Here is a 16195-nt window from a genome sequence, read left to right as displayed (position 1 = left end):
ATGATAATAGAGATGATGATGGAGATGACGATGATGATGATGATGGGTCTGATGGAGATGATGGAGATGATGATGATGATGATGATGATGGAGATGATGATGGAGATGATGGAGATGATGATGATGGAGATGATGATGAAGATGATGGAGATGATGATGATGATGGAGATGATGATGGAGATGATGGAGATGATGATGATGGAGATGATGATGATGGAGATGATGATGGAGATGATGATGGAGATGATGATGGAGATGATGATGGAGATGATGATGGAGATGATGATGAATCATGATGATGAATCATGATGATGGAGATGATGATGGAGATGATGATGGAGATGATGATGGAGATGATGGAGATGATGATGGAGATGATGATGATGAATCATGATGATGGAGATGATGATGGAGATGATGATGGAGATGATGGAGATGATGATGGAGATGATGATGGAGATGATGATGATGAATCATGATGATGGAGATGATGATGGAGATGATGATGATGAATCATGATGATGATGATGATGATGATGATGGATATGCATATGCAAGCGAAGATTGTGTACATGATGTTCATGAAGGACACTGTCATCAGACGATCGAAAGATAAAAGATCCAGGGGATGACAGTGTTTGTATTTGTGGTGGTATGCTATTTTGTGTTAGGCAGAGTGTGGAGCTAGTGATGTAGACCGTGATGATTGAGGTGCTTGAGATGATGATGAGCGGAAGCGGGCTACAAAGGGAAGTTGCGTTTGCATCATCTCAATTCATCGTCACAGGATTACTACCTTACGAAATTGAGGATCTAAAGAAAGTGTTCCAAGAATTTGATCAGGACGGTGAGTATTTGGACTTGTGTAGCGACAAGTGCGTCTCCTGCACCTCTTCTTCATACCGGAAGACCTGCTGCGCGTCTTCCAAATGTGACAGCGTATGCAGGCAATGGGAGCATAGACATGGATGAGCTCGAGCTTGTCTTGCGCTCGCAGGGGCAGGTGACAGCCTGAGGCAGTCTCAGTGCCGACCGTTGTGACGTTGCCTCAGAACCCGACCAGGGAAGAGCTTCTTGAGATGATCCGCGAGGTTCTGCTGGACAATACCGCTCTCGCGCACCCGTCTGACCTTGTTGTCGCAGGTGGATGAGGATTCAAACGAGCAGATAGAGTTCGAGGAGTTCATACAAATCATTGCCAAGAACAGGAAAGATGTAGACCTTGAGAAGGAGATTGTAGATGAGTTCACGGTATCCCGTTGCGGGTTCAAAATGTCTTAGATCACGTTTGATTGCAGGACAAGGAGAACGGGGTAGATCGCCAAGAAACGGGCTTCTGCTCCCTGAACGATCTGAGGTGACGTGAAGTTGGCTCTGCTTCTTGCCCCTTCGTAGCGCTTTCTGCCACCATTCCTCGCTTCCCCCGCCCGTCCCCTTCTCCGTCTTGCCTCCCCGCCCATCCCTATGTAAGTCTTGTACATGGCAGGGCAATGCTCAAGGGATTGGGGGAGAACATCACGGACAAAGAGGTGTCCGTGAAACTGCTGCTGTTCCTTGTCGTGACATCGAAGGCTTTCAGGTCGACATTATGGTCAAGGAGGCGTTTGTTGATCGAGACGGTCAAGTAAGTCGGAAAGTGAACGAGTGCGACTGTTGAGATAGTCTCCAGGTCAATTACAGACAATTCATCCATGGGATGATGGGAAAACGTTAGAGATATCATTGTATTCATACTAAGTTGGTAGCAAGTTTGATGTGTTGAGATGTTAGAGTTCGTGAAGTTAAAAGCTTTCTTCACATGTCCTCCAGTCTCACTCCTAGGATAAGTAGCCTAGGATCAGCCTCTTGGCTTCCGCTGGCGGCCGGGCCGCAGGGCCTGCCGCGGTTCCGAGGCTTCACTGGCCTTTGTGACTCTGTGGCTATGATGTTTCAGTGACCGGCTCCGATCGGCGGAGCGGGCCGGCCCCGGGGAGCGGCCCGACTCGAAGTTGTCTTTCGAGTAGAGGCTCGATGACCCCTGTCACCCCTACTTTAAGAGCTGAAATGAGGGGTACATATTGAATTGGATGCGCAATGTGGGTGGGGGTAATCCGAAGTAAATCGGGAGGAGCGGTAGAAATGAGTTCGTATCCATAGAATGCACAACTGCAGGAGAGGGAGCAGGAGAGGGAGCAGGAGAGGGAGCAGGAGAGGGAGCGAGGGGTAGGAGAGGGAGCAGGAGAGGGAGCAGGAGAGGGAGCAGGAGAGGGAGCGAGGGGTAGGAGAGGGAGCAGGAGAGGGAGCAGGAGAGGGAGCAGGAGAGGGAGCAGGAGAGGGAGCAGGAGAGGGAGCAGGAGAGGGAGCGAGGGGTAGGAGAGGGAGCAGGAGAGGGAGCAGGAGAGGGAGCAGGAGAGGGAGCAGGAGGGGTAGGAGAGGGAGCAGGTGCAGAAGCAAAGGGGGAAGAGATATGGTATGATAGTCAAAGGGATTCACTCACCAACTGCTATTGGTCCTCCGATCAACGAGGGAGCATAAGGTTTATAGTATGACAGAGAGCAAACAGCAGAAGGATGGTGTAAGAGAAGTGAAAGAGACAAGGAGGTGAAAGAGAAGAGACAATGAAGTAAGAGAAAAGGGATGTTTTCTTCGAATGGGAAGCGACGTCTCGTTACATAGTCAGAGAATCTGACAGAACAGACGCTCCGTCTTTGCTTCCTCCAGACATCACAGAATGACCTGTCCTTGGTCAGATGAGAGACTTCGGCCCGGGAGTATGCGGACGATCGTATCCTCTGTCCAAGAAATACACTTGTAACTTCACTAGATCTGTTTGTTCCTGTGACTAGTGCAACAGCCAAAGACCTCAAGACTGCCGCCTACCTTGACTACGTGCAAGAGCTTAAGATGTACACTTATCGTGCAGACTATCAGGATATGATGTGAGAAGCCCTTGTATCGTGTGAACCAGTCATCATTGCAGCAGCAAAAGCCGACGGAGGAAGGGAATGGCTCCATCGCTCGAGAACAGAAGAGAGAGTGTAGAGATTTTCATCTTGACGAGTATAAGTTGTTTACTGGCTGATATCAGGCTGAAGTGCTTCTCAAGAAGCTGTCCCTCGCCCCCGACGACCTCAGCGACACTGACGAGGTGAGATGTTTGAATCAGCTCGCAACGGAGTACCTGAAGGTTGCTGTGAAGGATGAGCTCTCAGAGACAAAGAGCGACGTCAGGAAAGCTGATCGCATGTAGACATGCGTGCAAGTGACGGTACGATAGAGACTGACCGCTCTTAGCTCCTCCAGGATGGCGATGAGGAATTCCACGGTCAACAACCCCCGCAGCTTCTACAACTTGGAACAGAAAGTAATAGCAGAGGTTGAAGATGATAAGAGCACGAGCGAAGAATACGTTTTTCTAATGGTTGAGATTCACTTCCCAATCGCTCGTGTAATCGCCTTTGCAGCTTGAGGAACTGGATAGGAAGTACAATGGAAACGTGCAGGAATTGTACGCGAGGTAGATCAAAACAACTCGTGATGTTCGAATCGCTCACGCTCTTGTGATAGCATTGAAAAAGCGTCAGATAGTGAGAAACAAGCTCGAAATTCGATTCCGTAATATGAAGACTTGTGTCTGCGAGTGCCTCACGCTGTGTTTGTACAGAGAGATCACGCACGATCCAATCTACTCTTATTCTCTCAAGGAGAAGATGGACATCCTAGCAGCTGCTGAAGAGGAGGAGCGAATGAGAAACGGACAGAACGACGAGGATTTTTTCGAAAATTGCAAACGATTCACCGTAAGCAGCCGGGACTCGTTGGTGGATTACTTCAACAAGAAGAGGGAAACGATCAATGAAAACATGCAGAACGTGTTCAGAATGGACCTCGAAGCTCTGCAGGGCCTCCTTCGGTGCGATCAGAGAAGGAGCAAAGAGATCTCAAGCGACGATACAGACGTGGAAACAAACCAACACGCAGACGAGGCTACCATGGCTGCAGATACTACTCTACGGGACTCAGGTTCCCTCGACTTGGAGTTGCTTCGGAGGAGGACCAGGCTGCGATTGTTGAGGGAATATCGGCCAAGGTAATATACCAACGTGTGCGACAAACCTTGACCATGACACGATCAGCGCCTACCGAAAGATTTGCTTGCAAGATTACGCATGGATAACAAAACTTGAAGATCCCTCATTCGATGTCAACGATGAGGTGAAGCGACATCTCGGTTCCTCCCTTATGTGAAACTGCGAGGCAGGTGTCTGAGATCGTGGACCTCTATCAGAACGAGGTGAGAATGGTTGTCAAGTGCGAGCCATGCTGACGCCTCCGCAGCCTCAAATCACATGTACCCTCCACGAGTTCAAGAAGTTGGACCCGAGCCGGTTCATGAGATCCGAAGAATCGCTGCTTAGCTACCTCGGCGTCGACGAGCTGCAGGGCGACACCACGTGCAATGATTCCAAGGAGTTGGATGCGAGCATGGAGCACGAAGGCAAGTCGGACAGACGCTGAGGCGCAGAGAGTGACCTGTCGGCAGGCATGCCAGGGAACGAGACGATCTTTGCGACGTCTCATCTCTCGACCATGGATTGTATCCTTGCCTCCACCATCGGCGTCGACGCTCCTGCTACTTGGCGGTAGGTTGGACCTGCCGAGAGCTTGTCTGTCTGACATCCTAGGCAGGAAGTGGATCTCAAGCAGCTTTGGGAGATCATCTGTGCAAAGTGTGTGAAAATATTTCGTTGCAATCATCCATGTACTTTGAGTCTTGTCACTTGATCGAGATGTACTTGTCGCGATCATAGAAAGGCCCGTAATCAACGAACAGCTCCTCACCCGCACCTGTTTATGCATCAGCTGCGCTCCAGCAGATGGGACGGAGTCGGACCGATGTCAAACTCTGCTTTCATGACGAGCGAATCTCCGTCCTCCTCGGTCACCACATTCACGTCCCTCCCGAGAGAAGGCTGCAGCAGCGTCAGCATGACCTCCGACAGCCGTTTCGATCGTTTACCTCGTTCATCCTGGACAGTTTGGTCGAGACCTTCACCCAGGGTAGAATGTAAGGGACGTGATCCAATAGAGTCCCGTCGCTGAGCATGAAGTGGAGGCGGACGAGAGGCTAGTCAACCTTAGAGGCTCTTCAGAAGAAGAGACAACCTGTCTGTCGGATCCAGCACATTGCCGTTGGACAGACGCCAGATATATTCACGAGCTCTTTGTTGGATCGCAAGTTGCTGCCAGGATCTGATCCCTCAGTTCCCTGTGATGAACTGGACTGCTCACCTCCGAGGAAGGAGCCGTCGAGAGAACCTGACCATCAGTCATGGTTTGCGCGATGGCATGCCGCTGCTCACGTCACCCAGCTTCGCTCCTTTCCATCGCAGCCACAGCCCTTGTGGCCAAAGGCTTCCTGCGTATCGTCCGATCTCTGTGCCTGCACGTTGCCGTGAAAAACGTCAAGCAAGGGGAAGGGTCATGACAGGTCTACCCGCTGGTATGTCAACAGCGGCGAACAGCCCAAGGCCAGCCTGAGGGATGGTGCTGGGCTTGACGACTAGAGCGTCTACCGCCGGGCTCAGCGCACAAGTGATGGCGAGCGGTAGAAATATGAAAATGACACAGCAGTGATGAGAAGGGGAAGGGGAAGGAGAGGAGAGTAGAAATGATAGGAAGGGGTAGAGGAAGAGCTCGCAGGAACGTGTCGACTTGCCTTCAGTCAGAGTAACACGACCATGGGGGCGAGTCTCCAGGAGAAGGACAAGCGCGAGTCCGGTCAGAGAGGAAGCGGCTGTGAGCGACCCATCGAAGCACTGCCATCTCATCCCTTGCCACCGACCGCGAATGGCTGCACTTTCCCTTACCGCAGGTGAAAGCAGAGTCCTTCGTAGTGGGAGGCAGCGACCGACAAAAGAGGAGGAGGAGGGGGAAGGGGAGGAGGAGGAGGAGGAGGAGAGAGATAGGTGTGGTGGCAGGTAGGTCAGGAAGCAGGAGGGTGTTGTGCTCGCTGCCTCCATCGTGATCCCCGCAACGCATCCTAGCAGAAGAAGTGTTCGCTTGATCTCCATTTCTATCCTGCTCTCTCCCGAGAGTCACTGAAACGTTCTCCGGGCTCCCCGGGCCCGGCCGGCCCGGCCAATCATTGAGTCACTGAGACTCCGGCCGGGCGGTTTGCCACCGCGGGCCCGCCGGGTGTTCGGATGTCCTGGGCTTCCAACAGGTGCAAAGTCGTGGCTGGTTGTAACTCGGGAGTGACCCCACGTGCCATCGTGACTGACTCGTGAAGCCAAAACCTCGAAAAGTCTTATTTTCACATGAGTAAAGGCTCGTTTGAAAAGTGTTGAGCATCAAAAAACTTCTTTTCGTGTTCAAATGATATATTTGGATACCAAAAACTATTTTCAGGATTCATCTTTACGACCAGTGGACTCGACGGGCCCGCTCAGTATCCCGGGTCTCGCCGTTAACTTTCTCGCAGCACCCACACAACTCACCCTACCCCCTCTGCGACCTGTCATTACTGGAGATAAGGTAGGTACTCACCAGACTTCCGGTGGACGGCAGGGTGGACGGACTACACCCACCGGCCTGACGGTCTCGTGGTGCTGACCTCAAACAAGAGCTTTACAGACGTGAACTTGTATATTAGAGATTTAAAATCTGAGTGAAACATTTCACCCCTTTTGAAATTAGATGTATTTGGTGACTTTTATCTTCAGCCATTTTACATCGCACCCAACCGTTGCAACCTGAGGGCTCTCATATGACCACCCCCTGGACCACCCCCACCACAGATCGAAGGTTTGAGATTGATAGGGTAGGGCTCAAGGTGAAGTGCCATGAGCCCCACTAACAAGTGTTGTGGACGCTCTGAAGAGGGTGGGTTGTTATTACCCTGGCTACACACCCGGTACTTGGATATTGAAATAAAGAGCAATTATATGGGTGGGTACCTGAATGTAGGGGTCTCTGTAAAAGTCAATGCTTTAAGGGGGTAGGCGTAATGATGACATGGAGGATGAGGGGGTGGGGGTTATTGGTTGGTACCCCATGGGGGTGGTCTCTGTACCGTAGGGCCGTCACCGTAAACTTGGCTAGGATCGATCAAGCAAAGAGCGGCGGGGAAATGATGGGAGGGAGTAGGTATCAGGGACAGCGATGGAGGGAGAGAACGGTGGGAAAGAGGGGAGAGGAGGATCAGGAGAAGGGATAATTGAGGATTGCAGGACGTAGATGAGTGCACAGAAAGGCTCCACGAGGGAATAGACTCTCTGATGGTAGCGAACAATTTGATCAAAGCAAAGAATCTTTGGAAGCATCTTGACTTTGGACATTGCCGAGAGATGATAACGAGCTGCGAGATGTTTGATAGCCAAAGACAACGAGTTTGGTATCTGCGATGCAGCAAGTAGAGCTTCTGAAGTTACTTAGAGGGGTTCGCATATTCGATGACGAGGCAATCCTCTCAGTATTCTTGTCTGTCTGACTTACATGATAATGCAGATGACGAATCCAAGGATTCACAGCTTGATGTCAGAAAGCGGGAAAATTAACAGACTCAGCTCATCCCCAAGTGTTTCCTCCCCCAAGAACCAGTCTCCTCACTCCCCTAGCAGAGCAAACGATGTTATCGGAGCCCTCAAGGACTGGAACCTGGTGAAGGAGAATCCATTGACAGCCTTTCTTGAACGAGCTCCTTCCTCCCCTGCAATGTTTCGATCCTGTCGAAGACTTTCGGTTCCTCGTCTCGATGTGCCCACTCGCAACCTATCGCTCGTACAAGGTTAGTGCGGCTCCTCATGGCTGCCGTCTAAACCCTTTCTCCTCCTTCTCCTCCTTCTCCTCCTGCATCTTTCTCTTCCTCTCCTTTCTTGATTGCTAGCGTAGATTCCTCCAAGAACGACTCGTCTAGGGTTCGGCAGGAGCAGCACGGAGAGCTGGAGCACAAAGACTTGTTCCTCAGGCTGGCATCGAGCTCCTCAGCCGTACAGAGACGATCGAGCATGAGAGTGTGAGGACAAGAGGATGTTGAGGGAGCTCCTCGTTGACGAGATGCGCAGGCTCTCCTCCCGTCACTCTCCAGTTGCTTCTCCTCGGCTCTCTCCCACTCCTCGGCTTTCTTCTCAACCAGAGCACAGTCCTTCATCAGGAAAGTCCAGCTTATTGAACCAGGAGACGCTCAAGCCCCCGCAAGTGTCGGAGGGGACCAAGGCAGGCAAGCTTCTGCTCCTCAACTTTCATATCGGGGACCTCGGACGCGCGCGTCACGAGCTGGGAGGGATCATGCGGCTCTCCTTACGTGAGCAGGTCAGCAGACACGGGCTCCAACGAGTGCGTCTGACGCTGCTGCAGACGGTCGCCATGTCGCAAAAAGACGACAACGGAAACACTCTACTGCACGCGCTGGTGGGGGGAGGAGGACTGGACTTCGAAGAGACTGCAGCAGAGGAGCAAGCAAAGGAACGAGAAAAGATCGACCTCAGTGCGTTGAGTGCTGGTCGTGAGGACTTGAGGTGCTGACGAGCAGCAGGTGACAAGCTTGTCAAGATGGGGGTTGATCTTAACGCCGAGAACAACGAGGGGAAGACAGCTATGGATCTATGTGAGTCGAAGCTGCTCAAAGGTGAGGAATGAGGAGAAGAAACGACCTGCTGTGGCTGATTGACTGACGGACGTGACAGATCACCTGGAGGGTCGCAAGAAGAGCATCACGTCGACCCCTGAGCGGACGGCTCTCCTGGCAGCCTTCAAGTGGAGGAAGCGAGCCGCCTTGAAGCTTTCCTTCCCCTTGGAGGCTGTCACAGGAGCTGAGCCCGAGTCTGAAGGAGGCTTTCTCAGCTCCTGCTCGACTCCTCTCAGTCGCGCTGTCAGTCAATCTAGTCAACACCTAGAGGCCTCGAGCCCCAGCTCTTCGCCCCTCAAGGCTTTAGTCGCGCATCCTGTCACCTAATAATAAATGATTGTTTGATACTCGCTCCTGCCCTCTTATCGCGGGGACTCTCGGCATCTTTATATACAAGCAGAGCTACTGTGCTGGGACCTCGTCCTCGAGGTAATAGTAGTCGAAAGTGAAGTCGGTCTGCTCAGGGGTAAGGGGAGGACAAGGTTGCGCATCATCTCACCTTAATCCTTTGACACCATCCTGTCTCGTAATCGAAGTACACGTACGTTCCCCGCTCACTCTGATGCCCTGAACCACCTTGTATGAGGTCGAGCAGCACGAGAGATGCAGGAGGCAACAAAAGTGAAGATGAAGGAGACGGAACAAGGGGGACAGAGCAAGGAGCTCGACCTGTCTCGACCGGCTCCTCATGCCGTTGGAACCACGTCAAGTACTTCTTGTGGAACCTCCAACCTGCAGAGACAGTCATCCCCCCCCCTTCTCTCCCTCTCCTCGCTGGAATGCCTTGCTTCTTGAGCTCGCGAGCTGCAAGATACTGCTGAAGGGTTCCGGTCTGTGAACATGAGTCAACCATGACCATCACCAACCCCATCTCACGACCTGGAAATAGAAGATGAAGAACAAAGTGTCCATGTCCAGCTTGTCGAACACCTGCTCAAGCCGTTACCATCGTCTCTAGAGACATGACAGCGAGCCGACCGCTGGGTTGTCGAAGAGAGTTTTGGGCCTTTCGGTCTCAACAGGGTCAGGCATGAACTTGATGCTTGCTTCCAACAAGCCCTGCAGTGACGTCAGCGCGGTAAAATCTCTCTCTTGCGTTGACTTACCAACTTGTCCATCTGGTCGTCCGGTGCTGCAGGAGTTTCCATCCCTTCGACGGAGGAGTAGCCGTCCTGTACGGTCCGGATCGTGAGGACAAGGAGAGAGAGTTCGTTGAAGGGCTACCTGCGACAGGCTTTCCGGCTGTGACAGCTGATAGTCCGAAGAGCTCTGCGACCCTCCTTCCATCGGAGCATCTGCAAAACGTCAGCATATCTTCCTCCACGCCCGTGACCCTCGCTCACCATCGTTTCTAAGCTGTGACAGGAACGACTTCTGATGAATGGACGGAGGAGCGGGAGTCGCCTGGAGACGGAAAAGTTGAGAGAGGAGGAGAAAACAGCTGGAAACGACCTTAGGAGCAGGGGCGGGGGCGGGGGCGGGGGCGGGGGCGGGAGCAGCCGCACTCTTTGAAGGGGCGTGGTAAACGTTCACGAAGGTGGAGGAATGTCATACCTTCTTGGCTGCGGCTGCGGCTGCTTCCTGGTTGCAGTCAAACATCAGCAGCTGAAGGAGTGGAATAGCTCAAAAATCAAGAACCTGCTGCCTCTGAAGCTCCTGCCTCCTCTGCACTTCAGCCTGCTGCCTTCGCTTCTCCTCCTCCTGTGCTGGTGTCACAACAAAAATTCTCGGCCAGGAGGGATCGTGTTGCAGCATACCTGCCTTCTCCTCTCGTTCTCAAGCTGTCTTCGTTGTTCCTCTTTCTGACGCTTCTCTTCCTCCTACAAAACATTCAGCTTCCAGTCGCTTGTGAAACACATGAGTTGGACCAATTTCTTCTTCCTTTCAAGTTCCGCCTGTTCCAAGGCAAGTCAAGAAAGAGAAGTACATGCAGATCCGAAAGCAAACCTCTTCTCTTCTCCGTGCTTCCTCTCTTTCCGCGTCTTCTTTCTCTTTCTGCGCCTTCTCGGCATCTTTGTCCTTCTTGCTCAGCTGCACCAATCCACCTTTCTCTTGATCGAGCTCGTCGAGGTTCAGGGCATCGTAGATGGTCTCATCTTCTTGAAAGTCTGGGTCTTGATTGCTCTGTATGTAGTAGTCGACATCGTCTCGGATCGAGTTGATGTCATCGTACGTCAAGTTGTCGTTGTCCAGCAATCGAAGCATCAGCTCAAGCCTCTCCACGTGATAGTTGTGCCTCTCCCTCTGTCCGTCGAGCTCGGTTTCGCGAGCTGTGACCTTACTTCCCTTCTTCTGCCTCGATCGGATCACTTCGATCTCGGCTTCAAGAGCATCTTTCTGCGTCTGCAAGCTGTCCAAGCAGCTGTCAAGCCATTCTCGCGCCTCCATCTTCGCACGAGTCTCGGGGTCGTTGGTTCCAGCGGCAGCGAGGCCATCCTTGGAGTAGGCTTTTGTCTTGGTCTCCTTCTCGCAGACCTTGAACCTCTCCATGTCTGTTTCTATCCTCTTGCGCGCCTCCATCAGGGGCTGCTTGTCCTTCACCTGGTCCCCAGCTATCCATGTCTTGAGCTGCTCTCTCAGCCTCTGCAGCTTCTTGATCTGAGTCTTGAGCTCACTCTCAAACTTCTCCTTCTGAGCTGACGTGGAGGCCTCGTGGACCTTCTGCCATATCTCCTCGAAGACCTCTTGCCCTTCGGTCACCGCCTTCAGCACACGATCCACCTCGCTCTGCAACTTCTTCGCAGAGGACATGCCGGCTACGAGCGCTTCCCACTCTTCTGACAAAAGGAAAGAATTAGCCGAGACAACAAGTCGAGCACACAGACAGCAGGTCTGGCGTTCGATTCGACATGAAACCAAAAACTCCATCACGGAATGTAATGTCAATCGCTGTTGGCCCGCTTTTCCCTCAAACTGCTCTTCATCCCCTGCCAGGCACACACACACACACTCTCTTCCCATGAAACTTGCAATGTTCGTTCTCGTTTTCCGGAGGATCCCTTCAATGACAATCCCTCATCAAACGTTGTCTCTCTCCAAGCTCACTCTCTGTGCTCTCTCTCGCGCTTCATCCTCTCTTCTCAAACAAATAATCCCTCCTGCTCCTGCTCCTGCTCCTGCTCCTGCTCCTGCTCTTGGTGAGTATACAACTTCTTCTCCCGCGTCACTCCTCTCCACCTCTCCTCCCCTCCTCCCCTCCTCCTCTCCTCTTCTCCTCTCCCGCCCCTCATATCTCTTTCCTTTCGCCTCTCGGCATGCAGGTTTTGGGGTAGGGTTGACCAAAATCAACCGGTAGGGGTACTACACATACCCCCTTAGAACTAGTAATTTGAAGGATATAGAAGGGGTACATACAAATTATGTTAGGGTAGTGTATGCTGAGGGTGGCAAACGGTGGGATCGGCGATGGGGGTGGTACGAGGAGAGAAGCTTTGGAGCTATCTGTAATATTTCTAAATCTTCTTATTGAACTTTCAAATTTGGCTCAAACAAAGGTTTGAAATGCTCAGCGAAATTTCAAAAAGTATCTTATACCACAAGGTTTAGTCAATAGGACCTTGCTATCACACACGTACATTATCAAAAATTGTTTTATAAATTTTGATCCGATTTCATTTTATTTTTCATTATATAAATTAAAACTATAGTACCAAGATCGTAAAAAATCCATTTTTTTCAGTGATGGCGGTTGAGCGAAGAGTGATGGGTGGGAGAGAAAACGGGAGGGGAGGGGAGAGGGAAGGAGGGGAGAGAGAAGGAGTGAAGGGGAAGAGAGGAGGGCTGGAGTGAGATTCGGGGATGTTGAAGAATATCATCACAGTACACTCCAATAGGGTGGGGAGGAAAGAAGAAGTGAAGGATTCCCAAATAGGTTGAAAGAGCTTTTGTCAAGGAACGATGAATAGAGAGCTAGGTAGAAGAGAGAGAAAGAGGTGGAAAAGGGTCAGAGAAAACGTTGAAGGTGCAAGAGACGAAGCATGCACTAGGGCCATGTCTCGGTAGGGAAGGAGTACCTACAAAGAGGGACAAGGGTGGAGAAGAAGAGGCCTAAGGGGAGGACGCGCGGCGAAGGAAGCATTGATCCTGATTCTGCTGTTGTTCAGTTAAGCAGGGTCTCAGGTGCTCTCAACGACTTGTTTCGCCATGAGTTCGATGTCCATAAGGCTGCGATGATGATATCTGGATCGGGACGCTCGCCATCGGTGTGTTCGGCCTGAGTAAGGGAAAGGGAGATCTCAAGTAGGAGAGAACCTTTGTGGATGCATTCTTGATCGAACCCAACATCCCTGGAGGACTAGCAAGGATGGTGGATGGACGATTCTCGCCTGCCATGTTCACATTCGGATACCAAGACAACTTGGGTCCGCAATTGCAGAACAACTTCTCGAATGTTCTTTCTCGATTGAACGACGATCTCTCCGAGCTTTGTTACAAGATTTCTTCTCCTGCTCGTCATGCGCCTGCAGGAGGAATGAAACCTTACTTGAACGACCCCTTCATACATCAGGCTGCCCACCGCCTGCCTTCCATCCAAGGCAGTACGAGGCAGGAAGGGCTCACGCGCATGGGTGAAGAGTTAGATTCCATGAGTACTCCCGGACGAAGAGACTGGCAGGGGAGGAACGACCTTCGAGATGTGGCAGGAAGCGAAAGACGACCCGTGCCTCGTCCTCAGGTGGAGGGGTGAGAGCTACGTCAGCCTCCCTCGCCTCCTTCCCTTCCCTTCGCTTTGCGCTGACGTCCTTCCCCTCCTTCCTTCTGTCCCTCCCCTCCTTCCCTTTGCTTCCTCATTGTGCTGACGCTGGGCCAGCTCGTACAAGTTCGAGAGATGGATGAACACCAAGGTGGACAATCTCATGAAGGACCTGGGGTTCATCCAGCACCAGCTGCACACACGACGAGGGCAGGGGCAAATCATCGACGAGCTCAGGCAGCGGGTAGAGCAACTCGAGGCGAAGACAAAGAATTCCGGTGGGAGGAGGGAGGGAGCGGGGAGGAGACCTGCTGATGCTGATGGCAGGACCAAGTCGGAGGCAGGCATCGTTCAGCAATCCTCTCCCTCACAACCACGTCAACGAGAACTTGCCGCCTTTGCGTAAGAGCACGGGAATTGAGCCGGGGGGGAGGGTAAGGATGTGAGGAGAAGAGGGTAAGTCTGACTGCTGAGCAGGAGGGCAGAGGCAGGAAACCGATTCTGCCGACGGTGGAGGAAGGAAACTTGAGAAAAGGTGGAGGCAGCGCGAAGCGAATCGCCAAACCAACAGCATGGGGTGGTAAGGAGGAAGGGACTGGAGCGAGGCATGGTCTTCCGAGCATTCGAGGAGGAGGGAAGGAAAAAAATCCTCCGTCCAAGCATAGCGCAAGAGCGAGGGGACAGCAATCAGAGCTCGGAGCTCGACGCATGATTCTGCAAAAAGGGAGATGATGCCACATGGTTGCTGAATACATTCAATGGCTTAGATAGATAGATACACGAATGGTTGCATACTGATAGACGGTGGATTACTAGGACGGTGAGGAGAGATGTGGAGGCAAGCCTTGTCTCACAAGTCGCTTCTCTTCCTTCAAGTTAACGGCGCCATCGCTGCCGTGGTCTAACTTAAGTAAAACCTAGACATGCAGGCGAATAGAACGATGATTGCAATTCAGTCACAGTGCGAGTCCATTTTCACCCAAGTGAACCTCCTTGTTGGCCGCACAAGACAAGACAACGTCTCTTGACACTGACGCAGCGGCCGGGCTCGAGCCCCGGCACCACCGGATTCCGAACCGTGACGGTGAACTGACTCAGTCCGTGGCACTGAGTCGGCGGAGCCTCGGAGCCGCTGAGCGGCCGGGGCCCGGCCGCAGCGAGTCGGCACTCAGTGACTGAGTCAACCGGGCCCGGGGCCCGGGAGTCCAACAGCAATCTTTTTTTCCTGCTTGCTGGACTGTATGAGGGGAAAGAGATCCATGGCTCTAAGGAGGACGGCCAGGCTTGAGGGGCACGAGGAACGGGTAAGAGGAGGAAGAGGGAGGGAGGGAGAGGAGGAGAGGGAGAGAGGAAGGGAGGGAGAGCATGGATGTGGTGGAGATCGAGCGAAGAGCAGACGAGCAGGAGGGAGAGCATGGAGAACAAGGAGGTGAGGGAGGAGGAGTCGCTAGCAGGATAAACTCAGAGGCTATCAAGATAAGGGGAAGAGAGGAAGTGGGGGAAGAATGAAGATCAAGGCAATCAAGGGAATATAGGAAGAGGAAGGGAGGGTCCGAGCACTGGAGGCTTGCTGAGCAACAAGATGAAAGTAAGGCGAGGCGAGTGAGGTTGTCCCATGCGAAGGCGCAAACAGCCAGCGTGTCCTACCAAGAGGCGCCTGATGGTGTTAGAGACGGAGAGAATGTCGTGCATGTCGGAGACGAAGAGACGAGGAGGCTGCGTCTTCTTGTCTTGAGGACTCCCGAGGACTCACTGCAGCTCGCTTCCTCCTCGTTGACCTGTATCTCAGGTTTGGTCTCTTGCATGGACAGCCGATGGGAAGAAGTTAGCGTCATGCTCCAGTGACAAGACTGTGAGGTACTGTAGGGGAGGGAGACGGAGACGTGGGAATGAAGGGAGGGGTTGGGGAGGAGGGAAGGGAGAGAGGGAGGAGGGAGTAGTCGATGACTGGGTCGAAGAGGAATGGAGGGAGAAAGAACGATAGATCGACTGATATGTTTGTATCTTGAAGGATATGGATGGAGTCCAACGGGAGCTGGTTCTGCGAGGAAAGTTTTTCTTGACCTCTCCCTGCTTGTCATGACAGAAACCTGTTTGCAGGCCATCCTCGATGACGCCCATGATCGCACCATCCGGTCGGTGGCGTGGAGCCCTGGAGGGGACAAGTTGGCGACTGCGAGCTTCGATGGCACCTGCGCGATCTGGGCTCTGAAGGTTGGAGAGGAGGAGAACAAAGTCGAAGATGAGGCGGGAGGAGAGGACGAGGAGGAGGTGGAGGAGGAGGAGGAGAAGAAGGACCAAGAGGATGAAGACAAGGAGGGAGGGAGGACAAGGACGAAGACGAGGACAAGGAGGGGAGGAGGACAAGAAGGAGGACAAGGAGGGGAGGAGGGCGAGGAGGGGAGGACGAGGACGACGAGGACGAGGACGAGGACGAGGACGAGGAGGGGAGGAGGAGGAAGACGAGGAAGGATGCTGCTGACGCTCTTGACGCTGCTTCTTCACAGGACAATGAGTACGAGCAGATCGCAACGTTGCAAGGGCATGAGAACGAAGTTTGTGGGAGAGGAGGAGGAGACACGCTGCTGACTCTTGCTAAGGTCAAGTGCGTCAGTTGGGACCCGTCGGGCAAGCTCATCGCCACATGCAGGCATGTCGCTCCCGCTCCTCCCGCTCCTTCCTCCCCTCTCTCCTCCTCGACCACTTCCACCTGCTCTTGTACCTCCTGCTCCTGAAAGAGAGATGCAGTCGTGACAAGAGCGTGTGGGTGTGGGAAAACGTGGGAGAGGAGGACGAGTACGAGTGCGTTGCTGTGCTGCATGGTCACACACAAGATGTCAAGATGGTTGGGTGGCATCCCAGGTCCTCTCCCTCTCCCTCTCCCTCTCCCTCTC

The 16195-nt window shown here is 52.7% G+C and overlaps 6 protein-coding genes across 6 annotated transcripts; 4 read left to right on the top strand and 2 right to left on the bottom strand.

Moving 5' to 3' along the window:
* Window positions 1-720: 720 nt before the first annotated feature.
* GUITHDRAFT_108572 (hypothetical protein) lies at window positions 721-1714 on the top strand (the record flags this gene model as incomplete). Its single annotated transcript, XM_005832621.1, has 8 exons — window positions 721-847; window positions 948-1003; window positions 1053-1091; window positions 1144-1251; window positions 1299-1357; window positions 1487-1529; window positions 1580-1624; window positions 1670-1714. 8 exons carry the CDS (start codon window positions 721-723, stop codon window positions 1712-1714), a joined length of 522 nt encoding a protein of 173 aa, XP_005832678.1.
* A 1015-nt stretch (window positions 1715-2729) lies between these two features.
* On the top strand, window positions 2730-4497 carry GUITHDRAFT_108571 (hypothetical protein; the record flags this gene model as incomplete). The annotated part of the gene is made up of 12 exons (XM_005832620.1): window positions 2730-2790; window positions 2834-2918; window positions 2963-3017; window positions 3068-3127; window positions 3179-3225; window positions 3283-3400; window positions 3444-3496; window positions 3547-3594; window positions 3644-4069; window positions 4116-4194; window positions 4241-4273; window positions 4318-4497. The coding sequence occupies 12 exons, from the start codon at window positions 2730-2732 to the stop codon at window positions 4495-4497; spliced, it is 1245 nt and encodes a 414-aa protein (XP_005832677.1).
* Window positions 4498-4838: 341 nt separating this feature from the next.
* Window positions 4839-5810, bottom strand: GUITHDRAFT_138899 (hypothetical protein; the record flags this gene model as incomplete). The annotated part of the gene is made up of 5 exons (XM_005832619.1): window positions 4839-4952; window positions 5000-5107; window positions 5272-5298; window positions 5343-5422; window positions 5477-5810. 5 exons carry the CDS (start codon window positions 5808-5810, stop codon window positions 4839-4841), a joined length of 663 nt encoding a protein of 220 aa, XP_005832676.1.
* A 1672-nt stretch (window positions 5811-7482) lies between these two features.
* GUITHDRAFT_138898 (hypothetical protein) lies at window positions 7483-8935 on the top strand (the record flags this gene model as incomplete). Its single annotated transcript, XM_005832618.1, has 6 exons — window positions 7483-7768; window positions 7873-7996; window positions 8046-8292; window positions 8338-8485; window positions 8516-8608; window positions 8667-8935. 6 exons carry the CDS (start codon window positions 7483-7485, stop codon window positions 8933-8935), a joined length of 1167 nt encoding a protein of 388 aa, XP_005832675.1.
* Window positions 8936-8978: 43 nt separating this feature from the next.
* On the bottom strand, window positions 8979-11359 carry GUITHDRAFT_87030 (hypothetical protein; the record flags this gene model as incomplete). Its single annotated transcript, XM_005832617.1, has 15 exons — window positions 8979-9064; window positions 9108-9175; window positions 9278-9340; window positions 9392-9440; window positions 9488-9538; window positions 9587-9667; window positions 9715-9780; window positions 9833-9903; window positions 9952-10012; window positions 10061-10114; window positions 10163-10189; window positions 10247-10309; window positions 10366-10428; window positions 10477-10503; window positions 10556-11359. The coding sequence occupies 15 exons, from the start codon at window positions 11357-11359 to the stop codon at window positions 9011-9013; spliced, it is 1602 nt and encodes a 533-aa protein (XP_005832674.1). The 3' UTR covers window positions 8979-9010.
* A 1552-nt stretch (window positions 11360-12911) lies between these two features.
* GUITHDRAFT_108568 (hypothetical protein) lies at window positions 12912-16036 on the top strand (the record flags this gene model as incomplete). The annotated part of the gene is made up of 9 exons (XM_005832616.1): window positions 12912-13291; window positions 13419-13579; window positions 13629-13743; window positions 13787-13881; window positions 14223-14284; window positions 14341-14385; window positions 15091-15153; window positions 15402-15515; window positions 15809-16036. The coding sequence occupies 9 exons, from the start codon at window positions 12912-12914 to the stop codon at window positions 16034-16036; spliced, it is 1263 nt and encodes a 420-aa protein (XP_005832673.1).
* Between the last annotated feature and the right edge of the window lie 159 nt (window positions 16037-16195).

Source organism: Guillardia theta (genome assembly GCF_000315625.1).
Source record: "Guillardia theta CCMP2712 unplaced genomic scaffold GUITHscaffold_34, whole genome shotgun sequence".
Taxonomy (NCBI): domain Eukaryota; class Cryptophyceae; order Pyrenomonadales; family Geminigeraceae; genus Guillardia; species Guillardia theta.
The sequence above is the reverse complement of the archived record's forward strand: the minus strand, read 5'-3'. Positions and strand labels throughout refer to the sequence as shown.